The sequence below is a fragment of the Cyprinus carpio genome, chromosome A9 (genome assembly GCF_018340385.1).
Source record: "Cyprinus carpio isolate SPL01 chromosome A9, ASM1834038v1, whole genome shotgun sequence".
Lineage (NCBI taxonomy): Eukaryota > Metazoa > Chordata > Actinopteri > Cypriniformes > Cyprinidae > Cyprinus > Cyprinus carpio.
In genome coordinates, this window is record NC_056580.1 from 18,817,782 (window position 1) to 18,840,352 (window position 22,571).

A 22,571-nucleotide genomic window follows, 5' to 3' on the forward strand; every position below is an offset into this window, starting at 1 on the left:
AAATTTGCTGATTTCTTTAGTTGAAGGAGTGACCCCCTTCATATAATATAAAGGCAGCTGTATGTTTTCATGTATTTGTATGATGAAAAACAAAAACATTATAAATATGTGTAAATTGCAATGCAAGTGCAATATGTGTTAAGTGCAAATTAACAATTTTTGTTGCAAATATAACATTTTTGGGGTTAGATCCAGGCCACTATGTTTTTTTATTATTATTATTACTTGGTCATTTATTTACATAATCATTTTAATATCTAGTTATTATTTATATTTAATTATTTATTTTCATTTGAACACTTGATTATTTTTGAAGATTACAAGATTTTTGTCATGTGTCATGGCAGCAGAAACAAATTGTTGCAAGAAATAACAGAACACACAAAAGTAATATTTATATTCATATTACTATTATTATGACAGAAACATTCTTGAGAATTCTCTGTTCTGCAAATCAGTGTTCATTCAATGATGAGTGAAAATTCATTATATATTTTAGTTTTTGTTCATAAAAATTACCTACAAAATACCTGATTATATAACAGCATTTTTGGCCCTAATGAATTATTTAAGTGTGACCTTGAACATCACATGTGCAGTTCCGTGCTTCAAAAAGTATACATACACATAAGTCATTTATACTCTGGTATAAGCCATACTCAAAAGTAAATTAGATATATATTATTTTATCATAGAAATGTATTTCTAAAAAAACTGTAAGGTAGCATCATTAAATATTCATTTAATTTTGAACAATATATGTACTGTTTTATAATATGAACAAAGTCCTTTTTGCAAAATATTTTGTTTGAAAAATTTATTTGTGCTATATTACGTCTAAACACAAATAGATAAATATATTGATATTAAGTAAGATATTAAGATATTATGCTATTATAATGTAAAGACATTCATACAGTCTGTCTCTATTGTGGGACTATTATGTATTAAAAATTAGTGAATTGAATAGTGGCCATTTATCTCTCCCATAGAACTTTCTACAATACCTAAATTCTGCAGCACATATGAAATAAATAAATAAATATAGAATACATTAAATGAAACCTGTATTTAGAAATTAATAAAAACAGGCCATAGAAAAATATTTCTTAATGTTATCATGTGATAAACTAGTTCTCAAGGTAGGGCCAAAATGTGTTTGTAATGGAAAGGACACGTGTGTAGTATTTATTTACATTTATTAGTACTGATATTGGCAGTGATGTTGCAAGATAAAGAAAGATCAACAAAAACATGAAAATGGTTCAAATATTTCCATCTAGAATGTTTTTCAAGGTTACGATCACACAGAACCGCCCCTCACTGGTGTAGAACTATTTTTTTATCCTCTTTCTCACTCTCCCTGTTGGTCAGGTCGCATTAAGTAGTATATAAAGCAGTTCCTGAAATCGTTTTGGTAGTCGCCCACCAAAGAACCAGTAATTGGGTCAGGGGCGTAAATTTTGTCTAACAGTTGGGGGGACAATAAACATAAAATTAAAACAGAAACATAAAAGAGCAATTTTTGAAGGGGACACAAATAATCCAGCTAAAATTGTACTTGTAAGGATATGTATAGGCTACACAGAGGAAAACTACTAATAGTGCTGCAGGAAGACCGTGCCAAATTAGACAACTTCAAGCTGTTGACAGCGCTCGTGACAGCGCTCGTGTCCGTTGTAGACATTACTATCAGTCACAGTGTTGCGAAGTCAGCGGTTTTACCGTGGAATTGGGCAACTTTATCACTGTTGCCGCAGGCTGTTTACATGTCCGCGCCGCGGGCTGAAGCTACCCTAATACCCCCGGGATTGACGCCTATGAATTGGGTGTAAAGGGTAAAATTGCGCCCAAGGAATCAATAGCAATGTTTCAGCAACCGAGCAGCGAAGTGCAGTTGGGCAATTGCTTCCCCCTGCTGGAGAAAGACCGGTTCTAACCAACTGTCTGCTTTGCCACTGCTTGTCCATTGCACATCACATATGTTAAAATGAATGAATGCAAATTAATGCCCCAAAAAGAGGTAACATATAAGGTAGTATCCACCAAAATATTACTGCCAAGGCACTAATACATATGTGTTTAAGTCATAAATAAGATATACTCTTAAAAATAAAGTTCTTTACTGGCATCTCTGGTTTCATGAAGATCCTTTGGAACCTCTCCATTCCATAAGGTTCTTTTTAGTGGATGTTACTTACAAGAAAAAAAGATCTTTTTAAGATCTGTTAACAGAAACATACTTTGGGGAACCCGAAAATGGTTCTTCTATAGCATTGCTGCGAAAAACAAAAATCTTTATTTTTAAAAGTGTAATATTTCATCTTGACACATTTTGTGTTGTATGAGGTTCTCAAACCAGAAAACAAAAGGCAAGTAATGCAAGCAAAAAGCATTATGCATAATGCCACTGCAAGCGGTTAAGGTACATGCAGGGTCAGGGTATAAAAAGAAAACCAGTCTGAGGTTGTGGACGAAGTAGAGCACAAATAATGGTTTAAAGGCACCATAAAGACATGTACGATTAAAAATAACACAAATAATCGCACTGTCATTGCACTTATTAGGACAAATTAGATCCTTCCATTGACCTACATATCATATGTAGTTGACAACTACAAAGTCAGTTTCAGGATTTGAATATACAAATGCAAGAGCTCTTACAGTATATGTGAACAAATTGAGGCTACAGTAAGTCATAATCTAGCAGAATACAAAACATAGATGCAGACACTGTGCCATCTGTCTTATCATTCATGGTAGACTGTTTTCTCCAGAAAACTGAAAGCCGATCACAGGAGGCCAAGTACCACAACTGTGTTTTCCTGACATGGCCAGAGTGTATTACAGTGGTGTCTGGGCATAACAGCAAAAACCCTTTTGATTAAAATATGTAACAATATCATCCCCTGCAGCCTTGTACTTGCCTCATCGCTCAATCACAGCATCCAGAAACTGTTAATGCACAATCTCATGTCTGGACTTTGTCTGCTCAATGTTTACATAGCCTTATGTTACACAATGTATCTGAAAATGTAGAATATGTATCTGTTCTAGTTGTTATATTGAGCAGAGATCCAGGCAACAAATGCAAATGCAAAGTTATAGGCTTGTGTGGGAGGGAAAATTAATTCATGTGAGAGGAAAAATGCTGAATGCTTGCTCAGACCCAGATTAAATCATTTTAATATCTCAGATCAATTTCAATCCATGTTTCTCTGTGTGCTGCATATAGCTTTGCTCTTGTTAATTACAGCATTAAAGGGGAATCTGCTGTAGCCTTTGTTGAAAATATAATAATTATAATCAAAGTGAAGGATCATTATAGTGACTGAAAACTGTATAAATGTTTTAGGTTTGCCAACTAAATGAAAGAGGAAGAAAACTTTAAGCACTTGTGCAGGTATGTTACTGTAATCAGGAAACGGGCTGTGAGTTTATTCCAAGCATTATTCTCTGAATTCCTGGTCCTGTCTTGCAAATGCCAAAATCAAACCAGAGGATTTCCAGTGCATCCCAGAAACAAGAAAAAAAGCTGTTGTAAAGAATACTCTTGTGCCAGAGAGGTCAAAACATTAAGCAGTTCTGAAACATTCTCAGCAGGCAACAGAAAGGCAAAAAATGTCACAATTTGTGTCATTAATAGTTATCAGGATGAAATGATTTTCTTTTTATTTTTTATAAAGCACAATAAAACAACAATGGTTGACCATTGTGCTGAACGATATAATTTAAAAAGAATCAAAATACATAGAAACGATAAAGACAAGACAAACAAATAATAATTAAACTACATAAACTCCTGTTGGCTCATACACTAAAAGCCTTCTCAAAGAGGTAGGCTTTAAGCCTTGTTTTAAAAAGAGATTCTGTTGCAATTGTTCTAATAGAGATTGGAAGACTATTCCACAATTTAGGGCCCGGACCCCTTTTCTCTTCAGCCTAGATCTAGGGACCAATAAGAGTTTCTGATTCAATGACCTTAGACATCTAGCTGGATTGTGTAAACTCAACAGATCAGAAAGGTACGAAGGTGCCAGACCATTTAAAACCTTAAAAATCAAAAGTAAAATTTGAAACTCTATTTTAAAATGGACTGGCAGCCAGTGCAAAGAGAGTAGGATGGGAGTAATATGTTCGTATTTGCGAGTGCCATTCAAAAGTCTGGCAGCTGCATTTTACACCACTTGTAGGCGATTTATACATGATTGGTTAATACCAATATACACTAAATTGCAGTAGTCTTGTCGAGAAGAGATAAAAGTATTTATAGCTCTCTCGAACTCAGCACAAGTTAAAAAACAAAGCCTCTAAGAAAAACATCTATGAGAATGAATCTCACACAAACGCCTGGGTATTATTTCAACCCCCTGTATAGTCCTATTTTATATATTTCTATATTTGTGTCTATTTATATTTGCTTATTTGTATAAAAAAAAATATTACCAATAGGTTTACCATTTTGAATTATAACTGCATCAAACAGCTATCTCATACTACTTAACAAACGCGCCCTCTCGTGGACTACTACGATCACGATCTGAATAAACCAATCAATATGCATGAAAACTTAGAGCTGCCACACACATCCAGGTTGCAGCGAGTGATCTGCCTTTTTTTTTCTTCTTTTTTTTTTTTTTTTTTTTTTTTTTTTTTTTGTAGACATTAATTGATTTGCGTTTGTGCAAACCTACAAGAATTATCGACGAACACGACGCTTTGTGTTTGTGTTATCGTAGAAGATTTTTCGACTTACACTTTCGCTTTTAGTTTCACTTTTCATGTTGTACTAAACCAACGCATCTTAGTGCGTGGATTCGACCACAGATGTGCCGTGGAGCGATACTGTGGACACGCGTGGATCTGTTGCCATGCTGACAAGAAACGAACAGGTTATTTGATTATATCGTTGTGTCGTGAAGGATTCGAAGGCTTCGGGTTCCTGCTGTCCAAGTGTAGTGTGGTGGGCGTCAGAATGATGAAGATGCGGCACCTGTAACCTGCACTGAGTCTCCAGTTCCGGTCAATTAAACGGTATTTAGAAGACTGGAACCCGAGTGTACTGGTAAGGTTTCCGAATCTTTTCATTGCGATCAACTGTGTCCTTATGTTGGCTTTCTGAATCATTTATCTCACAGAACTTAGTTGTACTTGGTGTAACCTAATAATGGATAAAAACGGCTGGTGACTGAAAGGTGATAGGTTCACCTGTATAGGTCATAAAATGTATTTACAAAATGTATTCTTATTATTGTGTAAAATGCATTTAAAAATACTTATTATTATGTAAAATGTATTCTTATTATTCCAAGCATATTTTATAATATATAATCCTATTTATTATTTGATTATTTAAATATCCTGTTTAAACAGACGCGCTATAGTTGTTGCCTATATTACACTGCAGGACAATGCTGTCACTCCTGGGCTTTTCATGTAAACTACCCATTTATTCTAACACAGAGGAAACCATATGAGTGTTCTTTGTCACAACTGTAGCCTAATTATAGACAGGTGAGGGATAATAAGTTACAGCTATATATATATATATATATATATATATATATATATATATATATATATATATCATATATAGATGTATCGTGAGCCTTGTGAGTAGTATCCAGTTTGGCTGTCTTCAATGCATCTTTTTTAGGAACTGATAAACACGGCATCTTTATCTTTACTTTATATAAGGTGGTAAATTTGTTACGTGGTCTATGAATAAATGTCTTTCATGTTAATCTGTCATCAGCAGAAAAGTCCCTGGAGCAATCTTGGGTTGGGCACTTCCCTGAGGATACAATGGTTAGAGGATTCATAGATCATCCGTAACAATTTTATTCTGTGACCTCTGGGCAGACAGCCTGTATCTTTAACCGCTACACTACCCCACCCCCCACCATATGTTGTTGATTAGTTAGTTGTTGATTTAGACATGGTGTAAAAAATACACTGTCAGCACTGCATTTGTTATAATGAGGTTGCTGTTCACTGAAGGCACTCCTGTTTTGTTTTATGGCTTTTAATAAATTGCAGACATGTGAGGTATGTTTAGAGGAACAATCTGGATTCTGTCCATGAGTTCTCGCTCTCTTAAGAGAATGTGTACTACGGACGACGAAGCAAGCAAGCAAGAAAGAGAAACACTATATGACATCATGCATCTCATCTGTGTTTAAACTTTGACCCTAAACCCTAACTCCTCCCTTACTCATGCTCTCCCTCTCTCTCTTTCTGCTAGTCAGCTATTTCACTTCATGTCCTGACATGTTAAGGAGCAGGAGGGGAGGAGATAAAGGACCAGAAAAACCGGTAAGCAGCTGGGAGCCATGGAGAATATGCGAAAGGAGGAGTAGATTTCAGTCTGTCCAGCAATACCATAAGACCTGTGAGGAGGAAGAAATGAGCAAAAGGAAAAAGGCGTGAAGAGAGAGTAATATGTTTGAGGTGAGACTGAACACTGCCATGGAGAAAACATAAAGGAAAAAAATGAAACGGCATATTTCAAAGGTAAGATTTTGTGTTGTCTTTCTCTTTCATTCTTTTTTATATCTTTATTGCTTAGGACAGTTTAAGTTGAGGGTTGGGTCAGCACCTTGGCTCACTTGCATATCCGAGCTCTCGCATTCATCAGGGGACAGATACTTTCTACCCTTCTTTCTATTTATATTTCTCTCTCACCCTTTCCTTCTCACATCTCATGGCTGCGTTAAATGCCAAGCTTTCATTTAAAGGTGAAGTGTGTAATTTCTGTGCCGCTAGCATCACCAAACGGAACTGAGAAAATAATGACTGTTTTCAATCTGTAAAAGGTTCCACATTTTTGGAGCATAATGGCTAAATGCAGCACCACCAGATCACATGAGATTTACATTACAGTAGCCTAAGCCAAGAATTAATTCATAAAGTAAGCCACTCACTAATTAATCTCTGTGATTAGTGTAAACACAGTGGTACTACAAAACATTATCTGCATCCTGAGCAGTCAGACACATTGGCGCAACCAATACGTAAACACAATCTTTTTAACCGACCGATTAATTTTTGTATAAGCTTGTATTTTCCTTTTAAATGATTCACTTATATTTTATTTTAATTATTCAGTATTTTTTATTTTCTGACCTCTGAAGCACTTTGAGCTTCATTTTATTTATGAAAGTTATTATTATGATTATGAGTTGTATCTGCATATTAAACTGGGTTAGAGAAAGTATTTAAACATGGGCTGAATTACACCCTTCTCCTCAAGCTTTATGTTTGTTTTGTCTTACAGGGCTTCCGACTAGCAGCATGACTTGGACCTACGGGATTGCAAAATACAAACAGACCTGCAGCCAACAGTCATCTGAGGACACTCTCTCTGATTCTCCATTCCAGGAACCTTTCAGTAGCAAACATTTGCATACAGCCCAACCGAACCCCACTACCCAAAGCCACCTGCTTTGCTTGTTCTGTTAGGGACTATGGAAGAGGATACATCCTCATGGTCTGTCCCTGTTCATCTCCTGGGGGCCAGATGAGGAGCATGTTACCTAGCTTGTTACGGGGCCGGCGGTTCAACTGCCGTGAATGGGCCCTTGAGAAACTACAAAGATGCCTAGAGGCACGAGACGCCACAAAGAGCGTGGAGGGAACGGCCTGTGTCTCTCCAGGGGTCCTAGTGACTGGGGGCCCGGGCACGGGTAAGACGGCCCTCCTCACAGAACTGGTTTGGCCCCAGTCAGAAGCATGCAGAGCGGCGGGGTTGGCATCACGGTGTTTGGCCTGGCATTATTGCCAGCGAGAGGATGCAGGCAGTATTGAAGTGTGGAGATTTGTACTGGGGCTGGTTGAACAGCTGAAGGAAAGTGCATTTTTAGGACCAAACTATGTGAAAGCAATAAGCAGTGCTGCTATTGCTGCTGTCCTGGAGCCCCTCCACTGCCAAAGAGAACCAGATAACACTTTTAAAAGGTTGGTGTATACATGTCATGGTTCATACATCACAATGCAGTGAGTTTTAGAATCTCCTATTTTTAGATAGCATATTTCATCTGAACGGTAGAAAAATTTAATTAATGAATCAATACAAATTATTTGAACAATTAATGAGTAAATACAAAGATATAGTTTCAAGAACCTTAAGTATCAATGGAATATCACTAGAAAAAAAAACATTTTACAACAATATATGATATATTCAACACTGCCATAATATTAATTCTTAATTTTCTGTAACTATTTATTCATTTCTTTTTAAAAATCATTTATATAATATACAAAATATAACATTTTAATATGGATTTTCATATCTTAAAAATTCACAATTTCAGTACTTCTAAAAACCACTTTTTCCTTTCCTCTGAATTTCTCAGATTTTTCTCTTGCTTTTGCTCTGCAACAAATCACTCACTGTTCAAGATCCCTTTGAACTCGTTTCTGTCAGCCTTTAGTTCTCTAAGCATTTCAGGTTTGCTCTCCAAGCATTACTCCTGTGAGAAATCCCAGATGTTTCACAGCTAGGCCTTTGGTGTACCTTACACACTCCCTCTGTATTTCACATTGTTTGTGCAAAGAAAATGACACTTCAGTGGGGCCTTTAAATGACTTAGACGTTTTGTTGCGTTTCTTGTCTTGCAGTGTCAGGCTCCAGAAAATTGTAGCATTTAACATGGAATTTTATAGATCAAATAATCAATTATACTTTCAATTCATGATGTTTTGTGTAACAGTTAAATCATCATTGCAGAAGACGTTTGTTTGAATATAGTCCACACCGCTTTCTCTTAGTCTTTGGACAGGAAAGCCAGAGGGGGAAAAAACTTGTAAACACGCTTTCTTGCATTTTCTGGTTATTAATAGTAAGCTGATGCTTTTAATGTTTGTTGTGAATGTAAATGCACTTAGTGGCATTTTGCTTAAACAAGGTTTCTTTTATTGTTTCCTACTAAACCCTCCCACCCCATATATTCTCCTCCTCCATCGTATTTTCGTCTGATACCCCTCAGAAAGACTTTGTCAAAAGCAGGAAAAGTGGCTATTGTTCTGCTTTTCTGACACATATAATTATTTATTTATTCCTCTCATCGCAATAATGATGCCTATTCACAGTTATCACAATAGCCCAGCGTTCAGTGCAGATGGATGATGCTATTTACAACCTTCGGGGGGAAAAAGGTGGTAAAGACCGATAATTGTGCCACTAGTTTGTTTCTCTTGGTGCGGTCGGCATACTCACAACTTTAACTGTTCTCTTTACCTTCTTTCAGTGTTTGCGCTTACGTTAGTTCTTTCAGTTTTCCCTTACAGATCTGACATACAGGCCCACATTCCACATTTGCTTTACACATGCTGACAAACTGTTGTGATGTTTTCTCTGGTCCTGGTGAGAGAATGTATGACGGGTTAGTTTAGGGGTGAAATGCAAGCTATCATTAACACTGTTTATTTAAAAGACAAGCAATGATAAGGAGAGTTTATTTTATCAGGACATGAACTTCTGTCATAAGGAAATAATTATGACTTGTTCATCAGTTTAAAACTCTGTAGTCGAGATATATTTGTATTAAACAGAAAATTCCTCTAAGATTATTGTATTTTCAGTAGATTAAATCACTACATGTTTTGCCAAGCAAAATGGAATTATAGCAACTATAACCTATTCTCAGTTTAAGTTGAGACTTCATTTGATTTTGTCAGTGAGGACTTGCAAATGATTCCAGCTGAATCAATGGTTGGGTTTTAAATCCTGTAACCTTCAGCTGCTTGACCATGACCAAAACCCTAAACCTTTCATTTTGTCCATTACTGAAGTATAAAAAGTTTCAAATAACTTTTCCCTCAGGTTTGATCTATTAATCCTTCTCTGTTTGACAGTTTTAACTAGCATGACCATTCTTGGGGTCAAGACAAGCCCATAGCTTATCTTTGTGGAGTTAGGAAGTAATTATTTATTTATTAGGTTGTTCGGCTCAAGCTGTGATCTGTGAGCATGTTAAAAGGGCATTAGACATGGCATGATTATATTTTTTAATGGCGAGATTATGAGACAGGAAGTTCAGTTCTGAACTGTTTATCCAAAACTGACAAAGTAAGGTTACAATATAATGCTGTTTAAAACGCTGTACTATTAAAGAATACAAGTGTTGATATTCATTATTATCAGGATTTTAGCTATGTTGACTCTAAATAGAATGCAATGTTTCCATTAGGTAAAGTATTTTTTTAATTCATTTTCTCTATGCGATTAAATAAAATCAATAAAGAGTTCAAAAAGTAAATGGGCCAAATTAAGCAGTTTATAAAAATCTTTGAAAATTTGAAAAAAATAACAGGGATACTGGGTGTAAGACATTTGATTATGCATTATGGAATATATATTAAAAATGTGTAATTTAAAACTAGACTTCTAGTCATTGATTATGAAAATAATAAATATATTTTAAATTTATTGGAAAATAATAGTCTAAATGTGTTGGAAGTTTAAATAGGACCGGTGGGCAGCCATTTTTGCCACGGCATCCAGGGAGCAGATGGGGGTTTGGTGCCTTGCTCACCTCAGTCATGGTGTTGAATGTGGAAGAGACCACTAGTCATTCACTCCCACCACCTACAATCCCTCCCAGTACCGAGACTCGAACCCGCAAACTTTGGGTTACAAGTCCGACTCTCTAACCATTACTACGTACAAACAGATAGTCCTGTTCCGATCTCTTGCGATTAATTTAGGTATCAGGGCCCTTTAGGCTGTTTCATGATGCTCAAACTAAGAGAGCACCTCAGATTTTTGGAAATTCAACCTATGATTTGTTTAGTTGCCTGTATATTAAGCTGGGATAGATGAAAGCGTATTATCATAAATTATATCACATTTAAGTGTTTGATTAAAAAGGCAATCATACAATTTGGGAAGTGTGTCAGTGATAAGAGCGACACAGATATGTGAATTTGAGTCTGATAAGGAAGCAGCACCTTCTCACTGTCTACTGGTATGCCCTGGAAGCAACAGAAACCATCACTGAGCTTCCATAACACTGAGTCACAATGCCTCTGCAGCCACACCTCAATTCAGAAGAAGTGGCCAAAAGAAAGAAAGGTTGAAGTATAAGACAGCTTTAAAATGCTGGAAGTTCACTGGATGGTTTTTAAAGGATGTTATATTTTATTCCAAATGAATCCCTCACATAATTGCATTCTATGCAAAACAATGCTGCATTTATGCACTCGTTTCCTTTTATGACGTGACCTACAGCCAGAATTCATGCTCTGTATTTTTTGGGGGTTCAGTGCCTTGCTCAAGGGCACCTCAGTTGTGGTATTGCCAGCCCGAGATTTGAACCCACAACCTTAGGGTTAGGAGTCAAACTCTCTAACCACTAGGCCACGACTTCCCCCAGATAAGCTCAGATAAGCTCAGATAAGCTCAGACTTTCATTCATATGTGATGACATGTCTTTCCTATTTCCAATTCTTAAAATGACTGAATTCCTAATTTGCTTGCTGTTGCTGAGAGAAATATGTCCCTCCTTCTCCTTCCTTCCTCCATTCTTCTATTTATGTTTCTTCTATCAAACTCGCCCCCCACCCACCCCGGTCTGTCATTAATCTAATTAACTTAAGAGTTTGTATCAGCATCATGCAGGTAATACTGACACAATTTAAAAGTCATATGTCTGTGTGGTTAAAGATAAAATTATGCCAACAGTGGTCCCTAGGGTATACCTTTAGTTACGTATAATTATTTTAACCTCCTTCTCCTTCTCATTTTTCTTTAGGGCAGTATTAGAGCCCCTCTTGTCTTTTACACCACCAGCTCACAGTGTGTTTATTGTGATTGATTCACTGGACTCGGGGTATTGTGAAGGTAATGGAGTTGGAGAAAGCTCAATATCAGGATCTGCGACCACTCAGAGTTCTTCTATCGCAGAGCTCCTGCTCAAATACCTACAGCTCCTGCCCCCCTGGATCTTCCTTGTCTGCTCTGCACGCCGCCAGAACAAAGCCATTTGCAAGATGTTCTCAGGTACACTCTCAGATGATTCACAAATCACTTCATAAGCACAGAGAAATGTGAGATGGTTAGCTTTATTATTTTCTTGAAGTGTTGTGCATTGTTCATCTTAGTTAAGACTGTGTACAGGGACTTTGTTCTGTGTTTAGAAACCCATTTAGTAACAAATGAATAATGTTATCCACACTTGTAAGGCCACCTGAACATTCAGTATTGCCAAACATACAGCTTATGACTTTTTCTTTGCTTTTTTGTCCTTGTATCAACATATAATAGCTTTGTAGTGTTTTGCTTTTTTACTAGATGAAATGAATAGGTCTTGTGAGATGAGGGTCCCACACACTCATTAGCTCTTGTGGATGACACATTTGAACGCAAGGTCCTTAACTTTGGCTTGGAAAGCCTCAAGGACCATCATGTTTCACCTCTGCCCACAAGATGAAAAGACTGGAAAGAAACAACTGCACAGAGGGCTAAAAACATTTTGAAATTATTCTGACAAATGTTTTTTTTTGTTAAATTGTATAGTAACTTAGGTAGTAGTAGCAAAACATGTTTGGAATTACACAAATGTAAAAAAGTGCAATGATTTAGAGTACTTTGTGTTCATAATGTACATTAAAATTAACCAGATTAGTTGTGTGAAGCTTATACATATTGTAAACCACTCAGAGACACTGAAAACACTATAATGAGACTCCCATGCAATTCTGTACAGACAGTTAAATCATCTTTTTGTTGCATAAGGCAATTTCAGTATTCATTTTGTAGCCTTAAAAAACCATTGTGATGCTTTAACAATGGTTGTGTCTTATTTTATCTCATTTTGTTGTGTAGACTGCTCTGATTTTATCTTATGCCTTCTCTACCCTGCAGGATTTAGGAGGTTGTGTCTGGATGACTTAAGAAAGCCTGCAACTGTACGAGATGTACAGCAATATATCCTGCGGAGGCTTGACCAGGATGGGGCTTTAAGAAGACAACTTATACCAGAGACGGCTGAAATGCTTAATCTTTTGCACATCAAAAGTGGTGGCTGTTTCTTGTTTCTTGAGCGAGTACTAAATGGTGTTGCACATGGTCTAGTAGGACTTCGAGAAATTCGGGACATTCCTGGCACACTGAATGGCCTCTACCTTTGGCTTTGTCAGAGACTCTTTCCTCGAAGGCTGTTTGTCCATATTAGGCCTTTGCTGAATATCCTTTTGGCATCCCCACAACCACTAACAGCTGAGCAGCTCTACAGTATTGCCAGAAGCCGTGACTTCTACCTTGGGATTGGAGACTTCCAAGCACAGATGAGGGCTCTGGCATCTCTGTTTGTAGATGGCCCTGATGGCAGTAAACTCATCTTTCATAGCAGCTTTGCAGAATGGTTAACTGATGTTAAATACTGCACACAGAAGTTTCTGTGTTGTGTGAAGGATGGTCACCTTTCTTTGGCCATGTTCCTCTCTCTTCGAGCTAGTAGTTTGAGTACAGAGGAGACTTGCCAGCTGGCTTACCACCTCCTCAATAGTGGAGTCCATGAAGGTGAACCAGCCCTCCTGGCACTGTGGTTGCTATGGACTGGAGTTCCAGCTCTTAATGGTCCCAAAAAAGACTGTTCTTCTAGTCAAACACCTGTGTTAGTTCAGCAAGATGTACTACAACTCTTGATAAAAAGTGGAATTTACCCTGCGAGCTGTTCCCCAGACAAAAGCTCCAGTGTCAGGGTTCACTGTGTTGGAGGAGAAGGCAGGATAGTTCGGCGAGCATTACAGAGGGAAGACTCTGTGAGAGCACTTCTGGAAAGTGGAATCAGTGTGAACCATACAGACCCATCAGATGGACGGACTTTATTAGCAGCTGCAGCCCATGCTGGATTTGTAGATGTAGCAGCATTGCTGTTAAGCCGTGGAGCAGACCCTTTACTGAATGACAACCAGGGACAGACTGCATTGACTCTTGCTGCCAGACAAGGCCATGTTGGTATACTGCAGTTGTTGCTGGAGTGGGTGCAGGAGCATAGGAGCAAGAGTCCCACAGCACAAGCCCTGCTGGAGCAGGTGGACAATGAGGGATGGACTGCTCTTCGCTCTGCTGCATGGGGTGGCCACAAGGAAGCTGTGCGTCTACTTTTGGAAGCAGGAGCAGAGATTCATGGCTGTGATTCAGATGGCCGGACAGCATTACGAGCAGCAGCATGGGGTGGACATGAGGAAATTCTGTTGACCCTTCTTGATCATGATGCTGAAGTAGACCGCTCAGACCGTGAGGGACGTACTCCACTTATAGCTGCAGCCTACATGGGTCACAAAGAAGCAGTAGAGATCCTTTTGAATGCTGGGGCTGATTTGAATCTTGCAGATGGGGATGGACGTACTGCTTTGTCTGTTGCTGCATTGTGCGTGCCATCAGCAGCTGGAGGACGAGGGCATGGAGAGGTTGTAAGCCTTCTGTTGGAGCGAGGCGCTGATCCAGAACATAAGGACCGAGATGGAATGACGCCTTTACTACTAGCCTCATATGAAGGGCATGAGGAAGTAGTTGAACTCCTCCTGGAAGCTGGAGCTGATGTAGATGAAAGTTCTGGATCTCATCCATCTGCTATCACTCCTCTTCTTGTGGCTGCTGCTATGGGGCATGCTGGCACAGTTAACCATTTGCTGTTTTGGGGGGCAGCAGTGGATGGCATTGATGGAGAAGGCCGCACTGCTCTCTGCTTGGCTGCAGCAAAGGGTAGTGTTGAAGTTGTAAGAGCACTGCTGGACAGGGGTTTGGATGAGAATCACAAAGATGACCTGGGCTGGACTCCATTGCATGCTGCAGCTTGTGAAGGTCACAAAAGTGTGTGTGCAATATTGACCGAGCGAGGTAGCATGGCACGTGTGGGTGAGCTTGATGTAGAGGGTCGGAGCCCTCTAATTCTAGCAGCACAAGAAGGGCACTGCAGTACAGTCAGGCTACTACTAGACCGTAAGTCACCCATCGATCATCGTGGATATGATGGACACTCTGCACTCAGTGCGGCTGCTCTGCAGGGACATCGGGAGATTGTGGAGTTACTGATGCGTAGAGGGGCTGACACTGATGTCCGTGATGCTGAAGGAAGACCTCTTCTTTATTTGCTGGTCCTGGAGGGCCGTTTAGACATGGCCACCGTACTCATAGAAAAAGGTGGTGTCCCTTTGGAGTCGAAAGATGCAGAAGGGCGAACTGCACTCCATGTAGCAGCTTGGCGAGGAGACCTGGAAGGTATTGAACTGTTGCTGAAATATGGAGCTGACCCAAATGCCAGAGATCTTGATGGTCGGCCTCCTTTACACTCTGTGGCATGGAGAGGTCATGCAGCTGCTGGCAGGGTGCTCCTTAGGGCTAAAGGTCTTAATGTAGACCTGGCTTGCAAACAGCAGGTTGCCACAGCACTTAGTATTGCTGCTCAGGAGGGGCATGTTGAAATTGTGGCCATGCTTTTAGAGAAAGGTGCAGAACCAGACCATGTGGACCGTTATGGTCGCAGCCCAGTTAAGGTAGCAGGAAAACTAGGCCATTTCACAATTGTGCGACTTCTAGAGAGATATGGTGCAAAGTCCTTCTCAGGTCTCATACCATTTACACCCAGCGGTGCTCCCAACAATTCTTATCTTTCAGCCATTGTCAAGACCCAAGCATCCATTAGTTCAGGAGAACTGGGTGTTGATGGAATCCCAGCCACAACTTCTCCATCTTCGGCCTCAGTTTCTGCCTCCTGTTCCCCAGCTTCCACTGCAGAGCGTTTCCACTCCATTCCTGCCTCACAGACTTCCTCCTCCACCTGCCACTCCCTGGCCACAGTTCAGACCGTGCCTGCTGACAGCCTTAATTTCATCCAGCAGATACAACAACACTCGCTTCCTCGTTGCCGCAGTCGGCCATCCACATTGCCTCTACCTAGCTCCAATCCTGCCAGTCTTAAGGGCAAAGCTTCTAGGCACAGTCAAAAGGCTGTTCCCAAGAGCAGTCCCACAAACGAACAGTGTACGTTCACTGAACTGCTGGACTCAGACAAACCCTTAAAAGAGCTTGGATCATCGGGGGTTAGCAACTACCTCTTAAAACCTAAAACTCTTTACATCATAGAGGATGCGATGGAGAAGAAACTCAAACAAGCTGGAGGAGTAGATATAAAGTGGAACTCCGTTATGGCTTCCTTAGGGGTGATGCCAAATCAAGAGGGCCCAATTCGACAAACAAAAATTAGGGAAAGCCCCCCTTCAGGGTACCCTCATTTTCACTTCCAATCCCATGCACAAAAAGATGATTCAGGTGAAATTCAAAAGACATCCATGTCTCCAACCATTGACCTTTCATCTATTTCCCCACATGATGAGTCTGTGTTTAACATGACAACTTCTAACCCCCAGTTGAATCTCAAACAGGCAATTAAGCTGCAGTTTGAAGGGCCTACCAGTGCAGCACTTTACAAGAGGGAAACCCCTCTCTGAGGTGAGGCATTAAGTTTCTTAAAAAATAGAACATTGCATTTGTCTTGTAATTTGTCAGTTGTCTTGTAAATGTAAAGTTTATTAGTTGATTTAAGACAGCTTTATTTATTTGAATGTCCATAATACGTGTCTTATCGGGCAGTTGTCAGATATGCCAGATGGAAGTGAACCACACTGTGCTTTCAGCTGCAGTCTTTATGATTGTGACTTGGAATGTCTGGAATTCTAATGACAGCTTTGTCTGTTGTAGGCAAACCTGGACATTTAGGAGTTCAAGGAGGTGAGGGTTGTGTTGGTAATCACTGCACTGTGTGTGGGACGTGTTGAGAGTAGAGGAGGATGGCAGATGAGAGCGTCATAACACACTGACCTCCACCTCTTTAACCCATTGACCCCAAAGCACAAAAGAAGAGGGAAAGACATAGGGAGTCTAGAGGAACCTGAGTTCAAAGGCTCAAGCTGTGTACATTCCAGAGATTTTCCTCCTCATCCCGTCACAATGGAGAGCAGCTGGCACTCTCTCATTTTCTGTCATACAATCACAGGAAAATATTTTTACATTGAGAGGGACACTTATGGATATTTGCTCTGCTGGTGTTGTGCATTTGCAAAAGTCAACATATACATACCCCAGGGATTTTTGTGTACACAACTCGGCATGAATGACACAACTTTTCATAGACAAAATAGCTATTCACTCTTATAACAGCTAATAAGAATTGTGTTGAAATTGGAGTGCATCTGCATTAAAAAATAGTCTTTTTGAGGGATCTGCTGTACATTGCTCAGACTCTTTGATTTACACCCAGACTTGGGCTTGCTGGGAGAAAAAAAGGGCTTTTTCAAAGCGCCACTGTTGCTTAGTGACTTTATTTGCCAGATATGTGTTAATGACTTGTGGGAGTCATCAGCAATGTTTGTCTTTTAAAGATGTGCTACATTTGACATACTATTTGTTTCAGGATATAGATTTGTCCATAGTTGCAACTCCTTATACCTGAAGTTTTTTAAGTTATACATTCTGTGATTGTCAGCAGTGAACCAGTTGACCTGTCAACAGGGCAAATTAATATTTTAAAGCTTCTTTCCAATTGAATTACAGAAAGAGATGGGAAAAATAAAGTGAGAAGTTACTATTCTACAAGCAGATAAAGGGAGTTGGAGAGGAAGACATGATCTCCTATACATGCTCATTGGTCAATAAAACCTTAAAAGAGGTGCGAAAGGTGACAGTGATGTAATTTTTATACTTTACAATAGTTAATTTATAATGTTTATATTGTTTTGTATGTTAAAATTTATTAAGATGCACTAATTAAAACTGTATATTATCTTGTGTGTCTGTGTGAAAATTTTTGCTGCAACAAGAAAGAAGCAAACTTGGCATCCCTTTTGGTTTGCATGTGACATAATTTAGCACCTGTCCCTCACATTTACTGTATATAGTACTCGTATAGACAGTCAGGAAGAGCTAGTTTGTATATGAGTTTACTCGACCCTCTATGGAATTGCCATTTGTGCATTAAAAAATGTTCAGTATTTGTTAGGCTATCATTGTATATTACAACGTGGAAGAAGATTAACGATATAGTTCACCCCAAAATATTTAATCACCATCATGTATTTAAAAAAAGAAAAAAAAGTATGGTTTTCTTTCTTTCTTTTTAGACATTTTTGGGCTAACCCGTTTAATTTAAATCTTTGGGCCCAAGAATTCCAATGTTTTCTATCCTTTTGATTTAGAGTATAGCATGCATGTCTTCCATGCTCTAAATGTACAAAGGTTGCACAACTGTTCATTGAACTTTTTGTTATTTGTATATCCTCAGTAATGGTTAACATCACCACCTCCCCCTTTTTCTCTCTCTCTCTCTCTCTCTCTCTCTCTCTCTCACACTCATGCACACCTCTCTCCCTGTGAGAGGTATTTTTTATTCCCCCTCTAAAGTTTACTTGCTACTTCCATAAATCCCCTCAAAGCAAACAACAGGCAGTGTGTGCAACAACAAGCAAAATGCCACCCTTTTGGCATTTTGCCTGTTGCACATACAGACACAGACACAGACTCTGTTCATACTGTAATATATAGTACACACATTAACCAGGATACAGCACACAACACCCACACTAGCCGTTCGTATTCAAGAAACTTGCACACAATCAAACATTGTCTGCAAGGAAATGTTTATTTATTCTTACATGGGAAAAATAGTAAATTCTCTTAATATATGCACAACACAAACAATGGAGCCAACTGCTCCACATTAATTATTACTTATTTATAATCACATTATTATAGGTTGTGTGAGGATTTCAAATATGAAGCTACATACTGAGACTTGTGGCAAAACTTACTGTTACAACAAGCTAGACCTCATAAACGCAGTAGCAAAAAGTTAACTATGTCATTATCTATTTAAAATTGTCTGAAACATTTTAAAGCATATCATTTTCATTTCTCAATTTTGTTATCTGTGTTCTTTAATTTATTTTATTTTTTTCAAGACATAACTAGTGTTTACCCTATCTGGGATGATGTGGTTTTGGGTTTTGTAGACAAACTGCAAACTCAGGCATTCCTCTATAATGAAGGACATCTTGCACCCAGTTCTTTTATAGGTGGGAATTTTTTCTCTCTTGTAGATGCTGCAGGATATATTTTTATTTGAGAATTTTAAGAGCCATCTAACATTCATTTCTGAATATCATGCTTTACCAGAAGACTTATTCAGTGCAATCATTATATGGGACCTCTCAGTCCAAATGGTGGTTTAAAACCATTTTTCTATTATTCCTGTTGTCATAATAATGCAGACCAAAGTTTATTAAGACTGAATCTAGCTTTACAAAAAAATTTTATCCATGACTTCGGTGTTGCTAAAGAAATTATCTTCTGTTTTTCACTACAGGAATGTAATAATTGTTACCTATAAAAATGCTTATGGTTAAATATTTAATGTAAGAGGCTTTCTAAAACAATTTTAGAATGGGACAGGTTTCTCTTTCTGTAAAGTTTATCTGCCTGTGTTTTCTCACAATTCCACATCGCACACTATTGTGACCTGACAAATAAACAGATTATCTGCTATAAAATTGTTTCAAACCACTGTTAAAGGTTATTTATTGCACATGAGGCAAACAAGGATGTGTCGACTTGTGATGAAAACCTTATTTGAATTAATTTCGGCTTCAATCATACACAAAGTCAAAGACAAGGCTGCACTTCCTGACCAACAAGGAGACACCACATCCTCTGACAGTGTAAACAAGGAAGAGGAAAACCTTTCTGTTGAATAACAAACCATTTTTAGGGCAGAGGAAGGATATCACAAAACTTGCAGCATATAGAAACATATTTCCATTAAGTTTTGTTCTGTGTGAAATAAGGTTATTTAAGCCATTTTTTTTTTAACAGACCAAGAGAATGTGTTTAGCCTAGCTTCAAACTGAAAAGGGGTAGCAGACTTGGTGTGTTTGTTAGTCAACATTCCCAGCTGAGCTTTGAGAGACTCTCCTTCATGCAACGAGTCATTACAGAACTGGATTCTAAGAATACTAGGGAAAAAAATCCAGAATTATTCAAGAGATTCCAGTGGTTCTGGTGCACTTTTTAAGATTTCACCATCATACCAAGAATATTTCACATTCAGTAGTTACATTCCTGTTGCTATTCAAGGGCCAAGTATACTAATGATGAACAGAAGTGCTCAAATAAAGAAGCTTCTTTAATGTTTATGTCTTCTTTAATGTTAAGAACACGCAAAGACATTTACACATATATAAATGTATATATATATTAGAAAGCATAAAATGTAATATATATATATACACATTAACTCATCCTTAAAAATTTTTTTTTTTCATTGAGCAGGAGCGTTGTCCATTCTATGCATTGGTTTTATGAATGTGTTTATTTATTTAAGCATGTTTAATATATATAATTTCATTCAGTTCACTGATGAAAGTTCCTTTCCAAAGAAACGCATTAACATGTTTATGTATCATTACTGCCTTCTGCTGGCAAGGTTCTTCAGTATCAACAGCATATAGTGAAAGAAAGAAAAAAAAATCACCAGGAATTCAAAACAATTTTCAAAGCACAACACACAAACTCCTAGGTTAGTCAACCTACTGCAGTCTGACTTGTCTATGAAAAAGTAAAAAGTGCCCTTTTGTGACTGTGAAGTGTTTTGTGAAGTTATTTGTATACATACTTACACACACACTTACTTATATCACCTCCACCCCAATAAAATATCCCACAAAATATTACTTGGATTACATCCCAAACTGGTCTGTACCTTACTATCATTGGGTTGCACAAGTCAAAGTATCCATACTGATGGGTAACTAACTATAAGACTGTGACTGAGGATTACATTAAGTGGTTATTTGGCATGTATATTTGAGGGATTTCAACGTTGTTGTTTTTTTTTAAATAAACAACTAAATACATGTAATACTTATCTCTAGGTTGTTAACTGTTGCTATACACCATTCAATATGATGTTGCACTGGCAAAAAAATAGTAAATTATGCATATACATATATATATACAGGTCCTTCTCAAAAAATTAGCATATTGTGAAAAAGTTCATTATTTTCCATAATGTAATGATAAAAATTAAACTTTCATATATTTTAGATTCATTGCACACCAACTGAAATATTTCAGGTCTTTTATTGTTTTAATACTGATGATTTTGGCATACAGCTCATGAAAACCCAAAATTCCTATCTCAAAAAATTAGCATATTTCATCCGACCAATAAAAGAAAAGTGTTTTTAATACAAAAAAAGGCAACCTTCAAATAATTATGTTCAGTTATGCACTCAATACCTGGTCGGGAATCCTTTTGCAGAAATGACTGCTTCAATGCGGCGTGGCATGGAGACAATCAGCCTGTGGCACTGCTGAGGTGTTATGGAGGCCCAGGATGCTTCGATAGCGGCCTTAAGCTCATCCAGAGTGTTGGGTCTTGCGTCTCTCAACTTTTCTCTTCACAATATCCCAAAGATTCTCTATGGGGTTCAGGTCAGGAGAGTTGGCAGGCCAATTGAGCACAGTAATACCATGGTCAGTAAACCATTTACCAGTGGTTTTGGCACTGTGAGCAGGTGCCAGGTTGTGCTGAAAAACGAAATCTTCATCTCCATAAAGCTTTTCAGTAGATGGAAGCATGAAGTGCTCCAAAATCTCCTGATAGCTAGCTGCATTGACCCTGCCCTTGATAAAACACAGTGGACCAACACCAGCAGCTGACATGGCACCCCAGACCATCACTGACTGTGGGTACTTGACACTGGACTTCAGGCATTTTGGCATTTTCCTTCTCCCCAGTCTTCCTCCAGACTCTGGCACCTTGATTTCCGAATGACATGCAAAATTTGCTTTCATCCGAAAAAAGTACTTTGGACCACTGAGCAACAGTCCAGTGCTGCTTCTCTGTAGCCCCAGGTCAGGTGCTTCTGCCGCTGTTTCTGGTTCAAAAGCACACGCCTGTGCACGGTGGCTCTGAATGTTTCTACTCTAGACTCAGTCCACTGCTTCCGCAGGTCCCCCAAGGTCTGGAATCGGTCCTTCTCCATAATCTTCCTCAGGGTCCGGTCACCTCTTCTCGTTGTGCAGCGTTTTTTGCCACACCTTTTCCTTCCCACAGACTTCCCTCTGAGTAGCCTTGATACAGCACTCTGGGAACAGCCTATTCGTTCAGAAATTTCTTTCTGTGTCTTACCCTCTCGCTTGAGGGTGTCAATGATGGCCTTCTGGACAGCAGTCAGGTCGGCAGTCTTACCCATGATTGCGGTTTTGAGTAATGAACCAGGCTGGGAGTTTTTTAAAAGCCTCAGGAATCTTTTGCAGGTGTTTAGAGTTAATTAGTTGATTCAGATGATTAGGTTAATAGCTCGTTTAGAGAACCTTTTCATGATATGCTAATTTTTTGAGATGTGAGCTGTATGCCAAAATCATCAGTATTAAAACAATAAAAGACCTGAAATATTTCAGTTGGTGTGCAATGAATCTAAAATATATGAAAGTTTAATTTTTATCATTACATTATGGAAAATAATGAACTTTTTCACAATATGCAATTTTTTTTAAAGAAGGACCT

The 22,571-nt window shown here is 38.5% G+C and overlaps 1 protein-coding gene across 2 annotated transcripts; it reads left to right on the forward strand.

Annotated features, from left to right (window-relative positions):
* The first annotated feature begins 4,791 nt into the window (after positions 1 to 4,791).
* On the forward strand, positions 4,792 to 17,277 carry LOC109095992 (ankyrin repeat domain-containing protein 50-like). 2 transcript variants are annotated; one of them, XM_042763916.1, is made up of 7 exons: positions 4,792 to 5,065; positions 6,245 to 6,513; positions 7,277 to 7,956; positions 11,757 to 12,004; positions 12,869 to 16,279; positions 16,378 to 16,459; positions 16,709 to 17,277. In XM_042763916.1, the coding sequence occupies exons 3-6, from the start codon at positions 7,487 to 7,489 to the stop codon at positions 16,398 to 16,400; spliced, it is 4,152 nt and encodes a 1,383-aa protein (XP_042619850.1). In that variant the 5' UTR covers positions 4,792 to 5,065; positions 6,245 to 6,513; positions 7,277 to 7,486; the 3' UTR covers positions 16,401 to 16,459; positions 16,709 to 17,277. The 2 variants fall into 2 exon arrangements, with proteins under 2 accessions (XP_042619850.1, XP_042619849.1); XM_042763915.1 differs by having other exon boundaries at positions 12,869 to 16,459.
* Positions 17,278 to 22,571: the final 5,294 nt, after the last annotated feature.